Source organism: Haemorhous mexicanus, chromosome Z, assembly GCF_027477595.1.
Source record: "Haemorhous mexicanus isolate bHaeMex1 chromosome Z, bHaeMex1.pri, whole genome shotgun sequence".
Classification (NCBI taxonomy): Eukaryota; Metazoa; Chordata; class Aves; order Passeriformes; family Fringillidae; genus Haemorhous; species Haemorhous mexicanus.
In genome coordinates, this window is record NC_082381.1 from 65,785,765 (window position 1) to 65,806,166 (window position 20,402).

At 37.0% G+C, this 20,402-nt stretch overlaps 1 protein-coding gene across 2 annotated transcripts in view; it reads right to left on the reverse strand.

Annotated features, from left to right (window-relative positions):
• AP3B1 (adaptor related protein complex 3 subunit beta 1) overlaps positions 1 to 20,402 on the reverse strand; it is a 155,869-nt gene that overhangs the window by 117,213 nt on the left and 18,254 nt on the right. For both annotated transcript variants that reach the window (XM_059836743.1, XM_059836742.1), the window contains exons 3-6: positions 18,310 to 18,384; positions 13,064 to 13,159; positions 10,685 to 10,845; positions 7,291 to 7,357 (exon numbers count right to left, since the gene is read on the reverse strand). In XM_059836743.1, coding sequence (XP_059692726.1) covers positions 7,291 to 7,357; positions 10,685 to 10,845; positions 13,064 to 13,159; positions 18,310 to 18,384 — 399 coding nt within the window. The remainder of the gene's footprint in view (positions 1 to 7,290; positions 7,358 to 10,684; positions 10,846 to 13,063; positions 13,160 to 18,309; positions 18,385 to 20,402) is intronic.

A 20,402-nucleotide genomic window follows, 5' to 3' on the forward strand; every position in this document is an offset into this window, starting at 1 on the left:
AAAGAATTGAACCTATGCTAAGAAATGCAAGAGGTGCACTGGATAAACAAGCATTTTATTCCTATGGCAAGTCCCTAGATTTACAAGTTAATATAGGAATTGCCATTCATCATGACATTATTAAGATTATGCCTCTCGCCCCATTATTCTATTTTCTAAAATTTGGCTTTTCATTTGAAAGTGGAAAAAAAAGTAAGAATATGACAGACTGAAAATGCAATGGTAACAAGCAGATTTCTCTGAGAAAATTTCCTAAGGCCTTCTTTTTAGCCTACACTGTTTTCCTACATTAGTATGAGCTGTTAGCCTACATTATTTTCTAGCCTACACTGTTTCCCCTATAGTATGAGCCTACTATATATCTAAACATCAGTGGAACAGCTAATAATCTTTGTTAATTAAATGCTCAACATTCCATAAAAGTATTTAAAATTAAAACAAAATGATTCAATCAGAATATAAAACCAAAAAATATCAGTTTCTAAAAAACAGTCAGTTAATTTCCATCTCACTGTGTCAATAGTAGATTTTTGTATAAGGAGAAAATATAAATCACTCCAACAAAACTTGCAATGAGCTCATCAAATTCAAATGCTGCTTTCCATTTATGTATTTTTTATATTAAAGCAATAAACACGGTTCATTTGTCTTCCACTAGATGCCACATTTTTCTGTGCTGTTGCTATGAACTTCAGCCATTAGCTGTGCTCCAAGGTAAACTATATGAACCATCAACAAAAGTGACACCCAATCTATGGAGTTCATATTTTCTCCAGATTATCTATGCTAGTTGACAAGCTGGTAATGAAAAAAATCACACTAAGCAAATGGTTCCTCTAATAACAATAAATTTTCTATAAAATTATGAAGGGTACAAAACGTTTCCTTGCATCTATTTTGTCATGAATTCTAATTAACGTTGTGAAAACCTGAGAGTGCTGGGTCATCACAAGAAGTGCATGGAGGTTTGATTGATAATACAGTGCAAGTTGGCCCATGCTGCCACGATTCTTCTCTCTTAAATTAATGGCCACCCCACCTGCCCTAATCATACAGCCCAAATGATATTCCTCTTCTTATTTCAATTTTCTGGAGGCAAGGAAAGAGGAAAAGATCAGTCATTTATCTTCTAATAGCTGGATAATAGATCTATCACAACAAAACATCTGCACAAACTCAGTAATTTTTTCCACAAAATTGAAGCATTTACCATCATAAAATCAATAAGTTAAGAAAACGCTGTCTTACCCACACATTTGGGTTCTAAACTAAAATATTACTTTATCAGCTGAAGACTATTGTTGAAAAGAAGAGTACCCAGCTTTCTTTCCCCACTATGCCAAATACACTGCTTTACTGTAACAGTAAGATCTTCATCACAAAGCCATCACCAATTCCTAGGATGATTTCTTAATCAAAAGAATGTCACTGAGAAAGTATCTGCACTTTATCTGGTAGCCATGCAGTCTGGTAGCCATGCAGTCTGCAGTCTCTATACTCACATATTTGCATCTATACTCACATATTTGCTTAAGGTCTTTTCACCCCCCAAATGGAGTTAATACAAAGTTACATGTTATTATTAAGATAAAATTATAACACCAGAGCAAAATAATAAATTCATTATAAAAGAGGTATGTACCCATACAAAATAAAATCTGATCAAAGCTACAGATGTAGATCAGCAATAAATTTGGGCATTTTTAATATACCCATCATCCATACGACTACATCCCACCATGCTTTATTGATTAAGTTTTTAATATACTTGGAATACTTTAATTTAGACTGTGGAATGCAAGTCACGTGTTCTTTTTGCTTTAAAGGTTTGGATAACAGGCATGATTCCTTTGCAATGCCAACATGGATTTTATTTTTCTTTAACCTGCTATAACTCAGGTATCATTAATGAACTTGATTTTCATTGGTGTTTACACAGCACTGTAAAACACACAGGTAGCTAACTACAATCCTTCACAGTATCTTTTTCTTCCAAAAGGAACTTTTGCAACAAATCTTGCCTTAAACGCTATGCATTAAAGCTAGGTTATCACTGAATAGAAAAAAGAGAACTAGAGTGAAGCAATACAGAATCAACTAAAAAGAAAAGGGAACTAGTTTGCTCTGAAACACGCAGTAATACTTTCACATATGACTACCATATTGCTTTCAGAGAAAATCATTTTAGCATAGAACACAAGCATGCTCTTATCTTCCCTTCTACATAAAATTTCATCAGCTGCTCAACTACCTAGAATTACAAGAAAAACAAAAGGAGCAGGTATTCATGCTCTTGTACCTGCTTATCACAATGTTAGGTACTTGTAAAGCAAGGGTAAAAACATAACTAGGAGTTTATAAGTCTCTATTATAAAAATACTTGCAAACATCTGTTTAAAATTTAAATACACTTGCAAAAAATCACAGATTTGTTGATAGACTCTAATTCTTAGTCAGCTACCCTTGAGGGTATGGTAACAATGGCTTGCACTTGATAATTTTGCATTTTAGATTAACCGAGAGTCTGTGTTTTAATTGAATCTTTGTGTTAAAACACTCTAGAAGTAGAGTGATTTTTCATTTATCTCACCAGAAATTTTAATGAAGTGCTGGGTTAAGGTTACATCTCATCTCATTTTAAGTTTTGCTTACCTCGGCTTATATTAAAATTTACTGCTGATTGAGATCTAAAAACATAAACACATCCCATAGTGTCTAAAAAGGACTTAATTTTACTATAGTAAAATTCTCCTCCAGATAATGTCTTGCTATTTCAAATCTAAAATTACTCTGGCTAATTGAAATACATTTTGTCTTTTCTGTGCAACAAAAAAATGCATTAATAACATACAATAGCATGTTCTCTCTGAAAAAACTTCCTGGTTTACAGAAATTTAGAGGCATCTACACTTATTAGCTATTCTATCTCTAACATAAAGATTATGCCAGTAAATTTCAAAAATCCTGCTTGAGGTCAAATAGCTACAGAAAATAAACAAATTTTGAGTAAAAGTTTACTCTTCAATAAAGTGCAGTGTCAAATATCACCTGAATAATATCAGACTGTTATATACATAGTTAATATTACTACTTACATTCTCCCTCCAAACGTGGATTAAAAAAATTAAACTGATTAAAAGAAAAAATATTTTTAAAAATTATAATAAAAATAACCAATAATCAATCAACAGTGGATTATTTCAGATCCAGTGGTTAACATAAAACATATTATGGCTTGTCTGAGAATTATCAGCCCTTAAGTATACAGAAGTGCCAAAAGTAACTTGACATTTCCACCAAGTGAAAAAATGTGGAAAACCATTAATATTCAACTAAGTTACTAGGACTCTTGCACTCTGTTAAAAAAACTATTTAATGAACAAACTGATTTGCTGACATTAGATTAGAGCTAGCAGGAGATGGCAACTAATATTAATGTAAGGGAACAGCTCTGCATTTATGTAGAAGGAATCTGAACATCAGTGTCAAACATTTGTGGTTCTAGTTCCACATTATCACCCTACAGATTTCAGGCACCTTGACTGACAAACAGACAACATGGAGCTGCAAAAAGCTGAGACATTCTGCTAATCAAATAGAGGCATTTCATAAGTTTATGACCAAAAGCTGTTGTTTTACAGTTTGGTCCCATTTGAAGAACTCCTATGGCAGCAAATGGACCTAATTTTCTTCAGCAAGATTGCAAAATTGCAAAATACTTTGTAAAAGTGTTTGTCATTTTTATGTATGTGGAAGGAACTTCCTCTTTTAGGCTAAGTGTATGAAGTAAAGCTTCCCTCAAGAATTCAAAAAGATGAATCAAATAAACACAAATTTCCCCAGGATGCAGCCTCATTAAACTTATAAAGTCGACAGCCTAAAGCCACATACATACACACCTGTACTTAAGGACCACCACCTATAAGCAGCTGCATCTCCTCCAATTTTAAAGGCTGAATCAAGCTACAAATGGCACTCTTGATTTCCCCACTGTGAGCAAATTGCTGTTTTCCAATTAGGGGCAAAGAATAAGCGTATTCAGATTGGAGTTACCTGCTAACAAAACACTTGTGCACTATGCATGTTCTGTTAGTAAATGCGGAAGCTTTCTGGGAACATTCAGTGGTACGTGACAAAAGATAACTACTTAAGATAAAGCTTTGCCATGCTAGAATAGTCCTTCCAAAGCTATGAAAGATTAAATAGAGACTGACCCATTTTAGACCACCACAAGCTGTGGAGTCTGGGGTGAAAGAGCACACTTAGATGCAGAGAGCCTTAAAGAGAGATCTGTATGTTTTCTTTCTGAAATAATTAGCCTTCATATTAGTTCTCAAAATACTAAGACTTCTGAAGCTGAGATGTTAGCTCAGACTGGAATCAGGTCTCACTAGCGAATAGACAAAGAGGGATCAGAGGGAGCAAAAAGTTGTAGCAGTTAATCAAATATGTCTCCAAACAAACCCAGAAGATATTAAGTCTAGTCTATAATTTTCAGCTACTGCTTCAGCTGGTATCTTTATAAGTATGGTATCCAATACGCAGTGTATGAGCCCAATAAGCAATGAGGCAATTATCTCCCCATAAGTAATTCCAAATTCCAAGGATATAAAAGATCCAAACCTACTCTATACGTTTTTTCTTAAAGTAAATGTGTAAATAACTAGGCACAGGATAACCATTTACCATATGCTATAAGGCCTAGGAAACAGAGTACAAACTCACAGATTTTACATTTTTTGGGTATTTTTTAGCCCTTTATTCCTCCACTGGTACTAACAACCTAATCCCACATTCACAGACTGCATATACACCATGAGCATGAACCATGAAATAAAATACACGAAAAACCACTGCAGGTGCAACTTCACACAAGCTCAAAGGCCTCTGTCAAATCAAGCACAGATGCAGTCAGGAGAACTAACTGTTTTACTGTCTGCTGAGCCACTAAGCTGTAAAACACCTCTTTCAGTAACCCTTCAGTGGCATTTATAGGATATCTTTCAGCCAACAGCACCTTTTATGCTCTGAACACCTCGACTGTGCTAGAACAGGATAGAGTCCTGGATACTGTATCCTGGAGAATACAGTGGTAAGTGTTACAAAAACACTTGGAAAATAGCAAATGAAGCAACACACTACCTGGTACCTATTAAAACTTTCACATAGTCAAAAAGGACAACATTCAATTAATTAGGGATCTGAACAAGAAGAACATGAGAATGTTTTCATTCACGAATCTGGTTTCTCTTTGAAATCTAACTTTGCTTCTTTGGTCAATTACCTTTCTAGTTCACAAGTGGGAAACTTATTTGCAAAATTGTCGTGGTTTGAGGGGAAATGTTTTTTTTGGGATGGTGTGGTCACACCAATCGGTGTCCAGATTTTAATATTGGCACCTGGTTTGTCCACTGAGGGCATAGATACGCCTCTGAGAACACAGGGGGTTAAAAGATGTGAATTCCCAGTGGAAGTTCCTTTTGAGTTCCGGTCCTGGACCAGAGGAGACCTCCCCTGTCCAGCTCCGAGCTGGGCAGGGGGAAGGGGAGCCATGTGGCCGGAGGGAGGTAAGCCAGGCCTGGGCCGAAGGGTGGAGGAACATTGCACTGCGAGGGCTTCGGGCAGCCATCCCCCGTTCCCCCCCGCCCCGGAGGGAGAGAGAGAGAGCAGCCTGTGCTTGTGATAGCGTGGCTGGTGTGAAGGAGAAGGGGGGGGTGGCCAGCAGGGCAGCCAGCCGTGGGAGTTCATGAACCAAACCGGCAGAGCCCGGGACTTTTAACCCTTCTTGGGATGATGGAAACCTTGCAAATGCTAATTCCTCCTGGAGCTGGTGAGATTGAGAGAAGTTGAGAAGAATTCTAGGTGGGAGGAGATGATGGAGTGGCTTTTGGCTGGACTTTTCTTGGATAGCTATGGACAGAACCCTTGAGTTCCTGTGACACAGAGACTGCATTCTAGGGGGAGGCAATGGCTCAGAGCCAGGAGAGTGCGGTGATGTGAAGGTGTGTGAACAGAGACGACGGGTGAGGAGGGTGGTGGTGGTGCCCTCCGTCTTCGAAGAAGAAGAAGAGGAAGATGATCTCTGTTCAAGAGACCCCTCAGCCCCATGGGGTGAAACATGGCGGGGACAGGTGTCCCAAAAGGAGAGGGACTGTGCTCTTTTTTGGAACTGGACAAAGCATCCTTACAGGGAAAAAACCCTAGAATCAGCTCTGGTCCATGTGCAGTGGTGAGAGCACTGGACATGGAAGGAAGAGGTCACGATGGCAAAATGTTCTCCGGGCGGTGCCACCCGTGACACGGAAACATGAGAAGTTTCGACTGTTTCCTGGGTGAAGTCTGTGGTGCAAGAGGGACTCCTCTCTTCTCAAAGAATTGAGAATTGATTATCCAAAGGGTGGTAACGGAATTAGGAAATTTGGTGGGGGGAGGAGGAGGAAATTTGGAAGGTTTTCATCCTGTGTTCTGTGTGTTTTTTCCCTGTAGTTTTATGTTAATAAAGTTTTTTTCCTTTCAATCCTAAGTTGGAGCCTTCTCTGCTCTGTCTCTGATCACATCTCACAGTAGATACCAGGAAAAGAGGTTTTCTCATGGAAACACTGGCATTTCGCCAGGCTCAGACCATGATAAAAATAAAATTAACTAAAGATTGTGAGACATCCAGGAGTACATGTGGAAAACCTGTAGCTATATAGGGCAGGTTAAATATAACAGGAGTATTAAATTTACAGAAATTATGTCAGAACATCTCTTATTTACCAGAGTTCAAATGGAGATACTGGCAAGAACAAACAACTGCAGAGCAAATATAATTTTTTAACAACTATACACCCTGCAAGATAGATGGATGTCAATACGCACACTGTACACCATATGCAAGTAATTTATTTCTACACTACTACAAACTAACTGAAATTATCAAACTAATTTCCCAATGAAAAAGTGCATATGAAAATTTATAGACAAACACTCGCACACTGATTCATATTATTATATAACTTTGATTTTCAAAATAAAGTTTAAAGAAGCATACATAAAACACACGCTAACAAAAACATTAATTAACAGACTCATGATGCCAATAAAATTACACCTTATTAAAGGACAGCCACTATTACAGTCATGTATAAATGCATAAATACACAATGATACTTATGTCTAAAAACATACAAAATCACATTGGCAAGGGTTAGGAAAGTGTATTACTTACTGCTGAATGACAGTCTCAGGAGTTTATATTACTATAAACTCCATAGAAATATATGCATATGCCACAAATCTGTTTCTTACCGTACTTCTATCCTTCAAAAGCTTTTCTATCACTTCAATCAACATTTCTTTTTGCTCTGGATCAAGACTAGAAGGAAAAATAAAATTATTTTAACTAATTTGGTCAGACATATCCAAAATTAGAGCAGGTTTGATTTTTGACCTTTAGACACAAACTAGGAACAAAGAACTTTGAAGAAACCACTTCCAGAAAAATCAAGTATTCCAAAAAACACACTATAAAAGACTTGACTGCAAGTAAGTTAGGAGTATAAAATTAAATTAAAAATATAATTTTATCTTGGACCTTTTATGTGTGTTCTATAGGAAACTTAAACTCATAAAAAAACATTAAGACAGGCTAACCAACACCACAGAGAACTTGACTGAACTTCAGATGTTACATGACAAGGTTCTCACTTGTCTCGCAGAAATTAATTTCAGCATGAATATAATTCAGAGGTGAGTGAATATCAGGACAAAGAAGATTCATGCCTTTATTATCTAATTATCAACATAAAGCTTTGAGTAAGACACTTTAACCATTTTAAAGTTAACCACTAATTTTAGTGAGAAGTATTGGAACTCACAAATGTGGACAATTGTACTCAAGTGTACCTCTACAAAGTTGGTGCGCAAGCTAATGGAAAACAGACTGCTTGAAGTCCTAAATAAATAGTAAAAGCAGAGGAAAAGCAAAAGTTGCAAGCAACAACCTTTATAACATCTTTTCACATACAAGAGCAGAGAGAAATTTGCCAGAGATATCCACTATTGTCAAACTTGCTTCTTAGGCAAGTAACAACAAACTTTTCATACAGCTGCTTCCCCTTCATGGATCTATACAACACAGAAGAATTCAAAGCCAAGTCAAAAGAAAATAGACATTGAATACAAAGACCCTTAGAGATGTGTAGTTCTATGCCTTTGAAAAGTCATTTCAACATAGATACAATTAGAGATAAGTGAGAGAGTATTTGGTCATTACTGCATACTTCAGTTTTAATGCTGAGTGATGGAGTGCCCTAATGCACAGTATATCATTCCAGATTCACAAAGTCATTATCTGGCTGAGTACTACTTCACTAAGGCTCTTAGACCTAGCAACATCAGAACATGCAAAATGAGTAACAAAACTTTGTTAGAAACCACCATCATCATAAGCAACACAACAGTACTTTGTTCTGTATGTACTTTCACGATCACCTTTCATCCCAACTTCTATTTTTGTAAAAGGAGTTTTACTGGATCTTCTGTCAAGGACCCAAACCTTCAGAGCAAAAGCCAAAAGTCTCTTAAAAAGGTTTTATTTCATAATTTAAAAACTGGCAGAAAATTCAGAGAGAAAGGAAAAGCGAAAAAACTTGAGCAAAACCATTTTTTTAATGTGATCAAGAAAGTCTTCAGAAAGGCGTGAATGAATGAATTTACATTCCTTCTCCTCCACTGTTCTGATATTTAAGACAAGGAACGGACCATTTTCAAAGACAAAATAAAAGAAGAGGTTAAAGAGGTCTGTGATTTCATCCCATTATGACATCTAGTACTAGTATGTAACCTACTAATACCAGTGATGGGAAGTAGTCCTCCAAACCTTACTGCAAACACAGTACAGTTTTCAGCTGATAGACAGAAACTACTAATATCTGTAAAATGCGATCTTAAATAAAGTAAGCAAAATGTCTGACATCTTTAGTGATGAAATTACTTCAACATACCTGGCAATGTTGATTGCATTGGACACCAATGTTGCTGTTCAGACTACGTCTGAAATCTTTTCTGTTTGATATGTAAGCTTCCTGCTGCTAGGATTGACTGAACTGCTAATAAACAAGCTCTTCTAGGGCAGACATCCATCCAAATACCATGACACTAAATACAGGGAAGACTGGAGTATCAAACTTGCATCCAGAACCCTGACCAGAGTACTAACTGAAATACAGAACTTTCTAATAGGCAGAAAATCTGGGAAAACCAAAAAGCAAATGGAGCATATGTTACTACTTCTTACTCAAATGGCTGCAGAATATGGAGTAGCTAGATGTAGGAGAGAGTATTAACTGTTGAGTTTACTTTAAAAATCCACCCCTTCTGGATTCTGATTCTCATCAACTTAAAAATAAGTATTCTGAAATTACTTACTTGTTGCAGTAGGCCAATATTCAGCCTTGCCACCAACATATGATCAGTATTGCTGAATTGTCTAGCTATCAGTCATGAACTTTTTTAAACAAAGTATACAAAAATGGCCTATTAACTACTACCTATTCTTACTTGCTGCCAGGCCAACTGAGTCTGCCTGTGGGCAGGTTAATTTGACAGCCTCTTCACCAGTTTCCAATACTGGTGCTTCCTCCAGTGACCAAGAAAATAATACCCTCTCCCTTGGTTCCATGGTTAACTAGCACTATGAGATACAGCATTTTTACTAGTAAGTTTTGAAAATGTGAAAATAAAAGTTCACCTGCTTTTTATAAACACCTCCCAAATCCTACTACTAAGGACACAATTTTTTAACTCCACCTTCACTCAGAAGTAATCATGAAGCTTATTCTAGTCCAGGTAAGGAGGAATTTCCAGCTACAGCAGCTCAAATTCTTGCATCATAATACCTAGGATGCTTGCATGAAGAGAGCTTTAGAAGGATGCACCCTCTGAGGTCCTCTGAACCATTACGGAAACAGAACATCAGTTTCACTAGATTTCCTTTGTTATGTAAGCCCCACGTCCATTTTACTACTACTAGGAATAAACAGAAAATAGAAGGAGGTAAGCCAGTTTCTCCAAATTCTGTTACTGTGTTTTTTAACTGATTCAGAACCTCTAACATCTCTCAATCTCCACTTTTTGGAATAGGTGAAATAACAGTGAAGTAGTAGAATAAATGCCTGGAAATGTTTTGCAAAGGTACAGGTTTTGTTGACTCCACCTCTGCAAACCAGTACCCATATCTTTATAAGAACTCCTTCAAAGCAAGAATTTCTGAAGTAGGAAGATCTGAAAAATTTGGACTTGCACAGATAAAATTTCTAGAAGTTAGTATTCTTTGTCACATGTGCTGCAAACTACCTTCAGGAAAATGCCTCAGGGTGAAAGATACACACTTGACACAGCGAATTCATAGATTCTGAGAATACCCACCAAAACAGTTGTTACATAGATGAAAAAAACTAGTCATAAAAACAAAAGATAGCGCATCAGTTTCTTTTTGTATCTTTTTATAGTTATCCTGTTAAGTCTAGCAATCAAGAGAATTGCCTGAATTACAACCAAACCAGCTGAGTGACAGAATGTCTACACCCACCCCATCCTTTTGAAGAAATGGATCTGAGACATGCTAAATTCACAGTAGTCTTTACAAATGTAGTCCACAGCTATTCCAAACTGTTTTTCAGTAATTGCCAGAATCACTTACCTGTACAGTTTTTGGATTGCATGGGCTGCATTTTTTCTCACATAAGGAGATAAATCAGAAGAGGCTTCCTTAATAGCAAGCATCATAATAGGAACAATAATTGGGACACGTATACTGGATAAAACTCTTAAAGCACTTGCACGGATTAACTGATTGGGATCCTAAAAAACAGGAGCGAAGGGGAGAAATAAAATAAGACAGTGCAGAAACAAATCATTAAATATACTACTCTGCTTACACTTATTAATGACGACACATTAAAACACGTAAATCTAAGTCACGCTTGCAAGTGAACGTCATGCTAATAATTTCTTCACACTAAGAAATTTCCAAAACAAAAAAAAAAGGTAAAACAAATAAAGAAAGAACATTAAACATTATGAAAATATGAAAATTTTACAAAGGAAAACATTAACATCATGCAATTTTCCAGACAAAATATGTTAATTGTGGATAAAAAATATGAATATTTTATTTAATAATCTGATACATTTGCTTCAATCCAAGTGGAATTCAGGTATTCTGAGAGACAGACTAACTCAATTTTAATGCTTGTATTTACAAAATGTCAAATAAAAATGCTGTTCTCAGTTGTGACATTCCCATTCAAGCTCTTGACAAAATATCCATTTTATGCTTTACTGCAAGATATAAATTGAAGCTAGTAACAAAAACAATTTCAAAGAACATGTCAAAATATTAGGCTAAATGTTTTATGACTTCTTTCTATTTCTTATCCTCTCTTCTTCTGCCCCAGTTCTTGGTCAATTTTACAATACTAGGGTTAGCTTGGAGATCCAACACATCTGTATTTGGATGAACCATTAGGTAAACTTTATCCACTAACCATGTGCTTGGAACACAAGGGAAAAATGTTGTTTAATCAAGTACTAAATCCCCTGAAATCTAGCAAAGTGAAATTGCAGCATCTGTAATTCATTAAACTGTACAGTGTCTTGCAAGAAGGTAACCTCCCAATGAACATTTCGAACTGAGAGCTGGCAACACATATTTTCAGACTGGTGTTACCTAATTATCAATTAATCTAAGATCTCAAAATCCCTACATCTTAGAAACTTCTAAGCAGTAAGTATCTGGATGGTGAAAGCCCTTTATTTGATCGTTTTTGGAAAAATATCTTGTTCCTACTAGAGTTTGCAAAGCTCACCTGCAGCCACTTAAGTTTAAAAAAGAAAGTTCCTTTAACAGAGGAAGGTAAAAAAAAAAATCTCCACATATAAAGCCAAATTATAATCATTTTAAAATGAGAAACAAAAATCGAACGGGGACCTATCTTTCATAGCAGGCTTAGTAATTTCTTTAGTTGCTGACAATCTCCACTATTTGGTGTCCACCCCACTGCCACACCACCAGTTCTCTTTTTGCTACTCAGACACAACCTTATCACTCCTCCCTCTGCTCTCATTACACACAGCTTTTAAAAGAGTTATGCCATGAGGAGTGTTCACTTTGTGATATATGTATACTCATGTATACAAAAAACACTGGGTACAAAGTCATTAGAATTCTAGCTTTTCATGACAGTCAGAGATAGTGAAGGTAGTACATATGACATTGGGATGAAAGTTCAAGGGAAGGGGGCAGAAAACTCTCTAGTCGATGTGGGATCCTCCTACAGCTGCACAACTGGTGCTCTGATTGCAACATTTTCCAGTAAGATGCAAGGTGTGGGTTAAGTGACATAACTGAAACGAGCGTAGAATACAAGAAGAACACACAAAAAACCCAGTCTTCTCTTATTATAAAAACTGGCCAAATTTCAGATCAGAGACTTAATAAATCTTTCTTCTCTCCACAGTCACACTTCAAAGGCAGTCCTAAACTTTGCTGTCTAATCCCATTTCTCATTGTTATCCCATTTGAAACAAAAGAGTACGAAAAGCTATTTTTTCAGTGCTTTTAATGAAAAAGTACCATGTGCAAGACTGAAAATTTTAATTTAGGTACTACTGTCTTCCCTATGTTTCAATTCTCTGTTGTACACAAAGCTCATTCTTTGACATAAACTAAAAGGAACATAGGTGGTTCATGGTAATAACGGGGTCTTTTTTCCATACATACAAGTTATGTTGGAATGAGAGAAGTAATTCCAGAAATTAAATGTTTGGCATGTGGATTTCAAAGCACCATTCTGCTGTTTTTCTTAAGTGAAGCAATTTTACATCTTTTACTTAGCTGTTTTGACAAGGTTTGAGGTAGCACAAAAAAATATGTCAATCATGTGGTTTAAAACCACTTAAGCAGATGTAGATATTTACATGCTTTCGTTTACCATACTACACTTACACAGATAATTTTTTTTTTTTTTGTGCTACCAGCTCTGAATTCCCCATAAAATGTTATTCAATAGTCACTCACTTTTAAAGCACGCTGGAAAGTACTGATGGACAATAATGCTAGATCTTGCTGCTCCTCTGCGTAGCGCATCAGATAAACATACACAAGCTTTTTTATCTGAAAAGAAAAAACATAGTGAATATCACTATGAGAAAGTTTTACAATTCTATAAAACTAGCTTCTAGGTTTCACATTTTTATCAACATTTTCATCTTTGAAGAAAAAGCTAATAGATCCCAGAGCACTCACATGCTTCTCCCAATGTCTTACAAAATGCCTGAGGTGCTGCAATGCTACCTAATTAATGAAAGAGTCAGATGAAGGCTAGTAACATGAGGTTCTGCTTTAAATCATTAACTATTAAATTAAGACTATAATAATCTAAGATGCTGACATGGGGAAACTGATCACTTGAGCACACTTTTTTTTCTTATAGAAAATAGGTTAAAGTGAAATAGCCAAGAATTTCAACAAGACCATTTTATTTAACCCTGAAACTTGAAATAAATTACTTTAAAACATTTGAAAGTTAATATAACTTACAGCTGAACTGTGGTAATTTACCCATCTCAAATCTGATTAAAAAAGCACTTATCTTGGATGAAAACAAAGGATGTTAGACTCACTTTTGCATGACCACAGGCATTCAAAAGATGCAATATAAGTAAAGCATACTACAAAGAATGCAATGTCCAAAGATTAAGAAAACCTCAGTATGATTTTGGGGAGGAGGGCATTAAATTTAGTTCACTTTACCCCTCATACCCAGGAAGCAGTGAAAACATTTTTTTCCATTTGAGTAGTAAACTGACTGTTGAGGTTTATAAGGGAAAATTCTGAAAGACCCTCAACTACAGCTGTGCTAATAATTACTGTCACTATCGGAAGATCTATCTTTGTGCCAATTCTGGCAAAAAAACATAATATTAAATCACAGAAGGTTACGCCATACTAAATTATTTTTTGTTCAGCTAGAGAAGTAGCAATCAACATTGACCACAAGAGGCCTGTGCACTGAATGACTGCAGGTGTGCAAAGAAAGCCTCCTTTCCTTGAAACCACTCTGTGACTAGAAATGGAAGCACTCAGAGCTCCGTGACTACACTATTCTTTTACCATTTACCTTCATTCAATGTTAAAATGCTCTGTTCTTTAAGCCTAATCATAACAGGGGCACATTAGGCTTGAGGAACACAGGCAGATTTGTTTAATTAATTTATCAATATAAGCACATCAAAATCCATGAATTATTGATGAAGACTAATTTTTGTTCTATACCACCAATTGTTTATTAGGTCACTTTTTGTATCCTTACCATCCATGACTTAGCACACATAACCAAGCTGAGGTCAGCATGCACTTACAACAAAAAAATCATAAGTCACTTCTGTAAACAATAAGGTGCCCTTTGCATCTCTTCAAATAAATTAACATGTTATACCACTTATTCATCTCCATTTTCCTGCATAAGAGCACTGAGCCCTGATTTTAAAAAAATATAGCTGCCATTTCTGGCAGAAAATTCACATGGATACAATGTCAGAATTGCAGAATGTTCTGAGTTGGAAGGGACCACAAAGACCATTGAGCCCAACTCTTCAAAAAACGGCCCATACAGGGATGAAACTCACATTTTTGGTGTTATTAGCACCATGCTCTAACCAACTCAGCTCAGGGTTACTCAGATAAATCAATGTATTTTATGTTACTGCATTGCTGCAACTTGTATAGACAGATTTGATTAAGAATTCTTAGGAATAGGGAAAAATTTGGCAAAACATTTTCAGGAAACAAGATCAATGTACTAAGAATCTGACTTAATCTAGTAATTTCTCATAAGGCATCCTAAGAAATGGACCATGATAAATGTTCCTGAGACAGAAAAGGTCTAACTAGATGGCTCTAAGTACACCTACACTACAATCTAAACTTGTCATCTAACTCAGATTGATAAAGAAATTTGTCAGATGGCTTTACTGAATGTCCTGATCTCTTTTCAGTTTCACAGTCTCTTCCTGCACAAGTATGTTAGCATTAAGTGGTGGAAAAATGAGTAAGTAGGGAAGTTTAACTACAGCATAGATGATGACATGTGAGTTCACATAATTGTCTGTTTTAAATAGGAGAAAAGGTCCATAAAATATAAACAGTGAAAGGTTTCTACTAATGATGTTTAGTTATGTGATAAGACCTCATCTTCACAGCCACAAAGCATACCTCCCACAAGGGGGGGGGAAAGATGTGTACACAACACCCTGCTCTAGTTTGTCCCAAGACCATGACAGGAACCATCAGCTCAGAGGTGCAGAAAGAAACAAAATAATAGGAGGGAAAACAAATTTAGGACTCAGGGAAAGGATACCCTGTCACACTCCTCCCAGAAAAACCTCAGGAGGGCCTCAGCTCCTATGCCCAGGTGTTAAAATCACCAAGAGTCAACAAAGACTAGAGCATCTTTCAGCCTGAAGATGTTTGCATGTACAGAAATGGGACACAGATGAAAAGTATTTTAGACATGACATGGGATGTTCTGGGGAAGAACTAAAGTGAAGGAGAAGCAAGGGAAATCTACATGATCTGGAAAGGAGTAAGTCAGGGATAAGAGGGCTGAACAGTTTCATAATTGGTACATCTATCCTTCTGTTCCCTGCATATGAATAGCTCAATCTGCTGCATTGACTTATTAAATTTCATTTTGAACTGTTTTCCTTGGTGAGGTACTCTTTATTTGGTGTGAAGATGCATTTACGTGCCTACAACTACAGTCAGGCCACAGGCTGGAGAGCTGCTACATCCATGGGCACCAGCAACTAGAGAGAACAGAGTTAGGGGACTTAAGTATGACTCCAGCAACTGCAATGTTTCATCAGGCTATAGGGATCTCTAAGTCCAGGGTGGCCAGCATCTGGAAAAAGTGAGGGTCTGGCTGCGAACAGCTGGGACCACAGGCTAGATGGCCCATGAGCATGTGTGTAAATGAAGAGACCAGAATATGTGAAATCAAGCGCAAGTCAATGTGACTGTGGTGCATCAAGCTGCACCAGCCGACAAGTGGGTGACATGGTCTGGGAAGGAAGTAGGTGTGGGTGTAAGCATTTAAGGGCAAGACCACAGGAGGAGCTGGCTATACCACAGAACAGTGAAGGTCCATCCATCTGCAAGTAAAGCCCATGGCCTGTGGGTCTCTAGGGGCAAGAACCATGGTTTTTTGTGGATCTCTTCAAGGGCACAACCATAGGGTTTAGATAGTAGAGGCACAAGAAAGTTCTGGCCAGGTCCACTTTTATGTGTGCAGAGGTGCACACACCTGCGTGTCCAAGGGCAAGTCCATGAGGAAGTAGGAGAGTCCTGGTTTAGAGGGATTCCTGTGTGTAAAGACATTTGTACCAGGGAACAAGAAAGGGCTACAGCCTTAGGGGCTCATACATCCAGGTGCCATCAACAGGGGTGACTGAGATCCATGGGCCAGACATTAGGCAGACTCAATGAGGATGAACTCTGTATATATACACACATTCCCACTAGCAAACCATCTTGAACTGCCAAGCAGCTGACACTATTTGTGTTCACCCGAATACCCTGTGACAATTTACAGGATTGGCCTCTGTACATGCATATTTGTTTTGTATATGTACAGACAGAATATTTATGTGTACCTGCACACCCACCAGGGATACAGTCTCAGCTTCACTACTGGTTGGGTTGAAAGCCTGGAACTAGGACAGTCTTGTTTCTATCAGACTAAAAGTTCCAGCCCTAACAGTTAAAAGCACTCCAGAAAAATAATATTCTTTAAGGCACTCCTCTTCGTGTCTTGTTTAAAATTTGACTTAAGACTACTCATAACTTACAAACATAAATTAAATTGGAACAGAATATTTACTTGTCTGATTTCTTACCCACATCTTTTTACTGTCTGTTACTAAAAGTTCAGTTACAATTTCTAAAATTATTTTAATACAATAATTTCCTGAAAGACTCTGAAGTAGCATCTTTGCACATTTACACCTCCTTAACTTACCAGAGCTCAATACTTGGCCTTGACCAAATAAATCCACTCTCTCAAAGAACAAAAAAACCCCAAAGTTTTCAAAGTAGTAACTAAAAAAGAATAATTTCTTTAAAGCTAAAATTAAACTCAAACTTGAATATTACTATCCATCCATGTAAATATGGAAGAAAACTGATGTTTCATCCATTATATCACGGCATGTTAGAGTGAGAAAGAAGTTTGCTGAAGCCATTATCGGAAATATAATCTTTAGTGCCATCAGCCAGGGAAAAAGTATTTTTTTGTTCCCACTAATAATAAAAATATAATAATAAATAATAAAGTCTGAAGTACACATTTTCAGTAGAGGACAGAAGAACTGAAGCATGCATTCAAATGATTTCTCTCCTTAAAATCCAATACTTCAAACAACTGTTGCCCCATTTTTTAAAAATTACAATCCTGAGCAGTAGGAAGTAACTAAAGTCATTGCATGCTCACTCTACTTTCATCAAACTTATGCTTGTTAGACACCATGAGGTCTCAAACTACAAACTTAGAGATGCTATTTTTATCGAAATCTTATTTGTCAAGTAGACTCTAACTCTGACACTTCTGCAGGGAAGCTGCCAGAGTATGCACAGTAATGCTAGTGAGCATCAGAGTTACATTTTCTACATACACCCTGCAGTTATACAACAGTAACCCTGTGGATTTAAACACATCATCATTTAACAGAACCTCAAGTTTCAGTATTCTGGAAATCTAAATTTTCCTGAGTCCAGGATGAACTTTTCCCCCTTGCTTTCTTACAAGAAACAACAACAACAAAAAGATACAGAAGCAAGCTACTTTGTGTCTAATAACACCCAATATAGATGCAAGAACATACCTCTTTTTTTTTACCCAGACATTACCTTTCTGCTTTGATCTGCAACAGATGTTTAAAAATACAATGTAGCACAAACCCAAGCTTTGCAAAAAGGACCACACTTCAAATACTGAACTACAATAACTTTCCTCAATTACATCATACTTCAAAAACTTTCTAAAATTAAGTAATTTTTCTTTTAAATGTAAAGAGCTACTACTTCTTCCTCCAAATCACCCAACAGGTTTCCTTTATTTATGCATAAAATTATTACTATAATGTCATTATTGAAATAAACTCCTAAAAAAGCTCCATCAAAGATACCAGTTGAAGTCTAACAAAATTAGACAAAATTTTAATAAACAGATTTTCCATAACAGTATGTTTTACAAGTTAGAGGAATACCTCAATATTTTTACTGGCAACATTCTTCACAACAGCAGGAAACAGCTCAGAAGCATTTTTTCCCTTTGCAATCATCTGGAAAAAAAGAAGAGAAAAATCTTAGTAATGTAACAATATAATTTATTAGAATGTGGTTTGGGTTTTGTTGCTTTATTACAGATCTATACTTAAAATCTCATTTTTATGAAATTGAAGATAAAGATGTGGGTTTTTGTTAATTACTAGACCTTAAAGGATACAATCCATACAATAAAAACTCTTGGGTGCTCTCTGGTAATGAGCTTGCTGGAGTGGAATCCACGAACTGGACTTTAACATATAAGACAGCAAATAATTTTTAATGCTTTCAAAATTATTAAAAACAAAGACTTTTCTAATCCAAAAAGCTCTGCAGAATGACCTTTTCGGTGGTGGAGGGGGAAAAAAGGGCCAACCCAACAAAATCCAAAAAGTTATACAAGCTTAAATCCTGCTCCTTTTCACTGAAACATCTGTGGCTTGCAACAGAATCAAGGAGAAAAATAAAAATAAACATCACACTTTAAAACAAAAATAAGGTTATTTTCCACAGTAAGTTAAACACAGAAGGCCATAAAGTGTTTATACAGAACAAAAAAAATATACAAAAGCCACACAGAAAAAGTAAGATCAATCAACCCACTTTTTTTTTTTTTGAAAAAAATTTTGATGTTTGATCATGAAGAAGGCATACCACAAACAATAAAACTGTAACAATAAAGATCTAAAGATCATAAACCCTGGCTTAGCTTCAGCTCTTGTACAAACAGCTTAAGAAGGAAGTTATTTGTAGGAAAGTGAGTAATAAGAAGGAATAAAATACTTTCATATACACTATAGCTGCACAATGTTCTTCTTAGATATAATTCCAGTAGAATTTCTGACAGTGTTTTATGTCTGAACTGCAAATACTGGAATTCCAGGATGCTACATCAACCTACATCAGGTTCAGTGCTGCTGATACAGACTCAAAGCACTCCCATCTCTACGAATTTGTGTGTCCTGCTCAAGGTCAAGATTCAGCCAGCCAAACATCACGTTAATTAGAAACCATGAAATTTCACTAAGAAATCACAGAACAGTCCTCTGAAAGTCATCTAGTCCTGCAGCAAGCAGAAACATCTTCAAGATGTTCAGAGATCAGGTTGCCCCTCACTGAATGTTTACAAGGATGGGATAGTCACCATCTCTCTGGGCAACCTGCCCCAGTGTTTCACCACCATCATCATCAGATCTTCTTCCTTACATCTAATCTAAATCAACTGTCTTTTAGTTAAAACCATCCCCCTGTCCAGTCATCAGAGGCCCTACTGGCAAGTCCCTCTCCAGCTTTCTCACAGACCCCTTTATACACTGGAAGGTGCTGGAAAGTCTCGCCAGAACCTTCTCTTCTCCAGGCTGAATAACCCTAACTCTCTCAGCTTGACCCCACAGGAGAGGTGCTCCAGCCCTCAGATCCTTTTTGTGGCCTGCTCTGGACACACTCTAACACGTCTGTTTGTCCCGTCCTGAGGACTGCAGAACTGTATGCAGTTCTTCAGGTTGGAACTCTGTTAGGAGAGTGGAGTAGAGCAGCATAACCATCTTCCTCAACCTGCTGGCAACACTTTCTGGGCTATTAGTGAACACTGTCAGCTCACAACCACCATTTCATCCACCAGCATGCCCAAGTCCCTCATGTCAGAGCTGCTCTTGATCCCGTCATTCAGCAACCCTGACCCAAGTGCCAGACCTTGTACTTGGCCTTGCTGAATCATATGATACTATCATGGGTCCACACTGCAAGTTTGTCCAGATGCCACTGGATGGCATCCTGTCCCTCATGCATGTCAACTGCACCACTCAGTTTTATGTTGCCTGCAGATTTGGTGAAAGTGCACTCAATCCCACCACCTATGTCATTAAAGAAGATATCAAAAAGTACAGGTCCCAGTACAGACCCCTAAGGAACACCTCTTGTCACCAATGTCCACTGGTCTCCAACATACATAAGCAGCAACAAATACCCAGGGATCCAACAAAGAAACAAGAGTTCTGCAGTTACAGTTACTCCAGTCCATGACCATTACATTCCA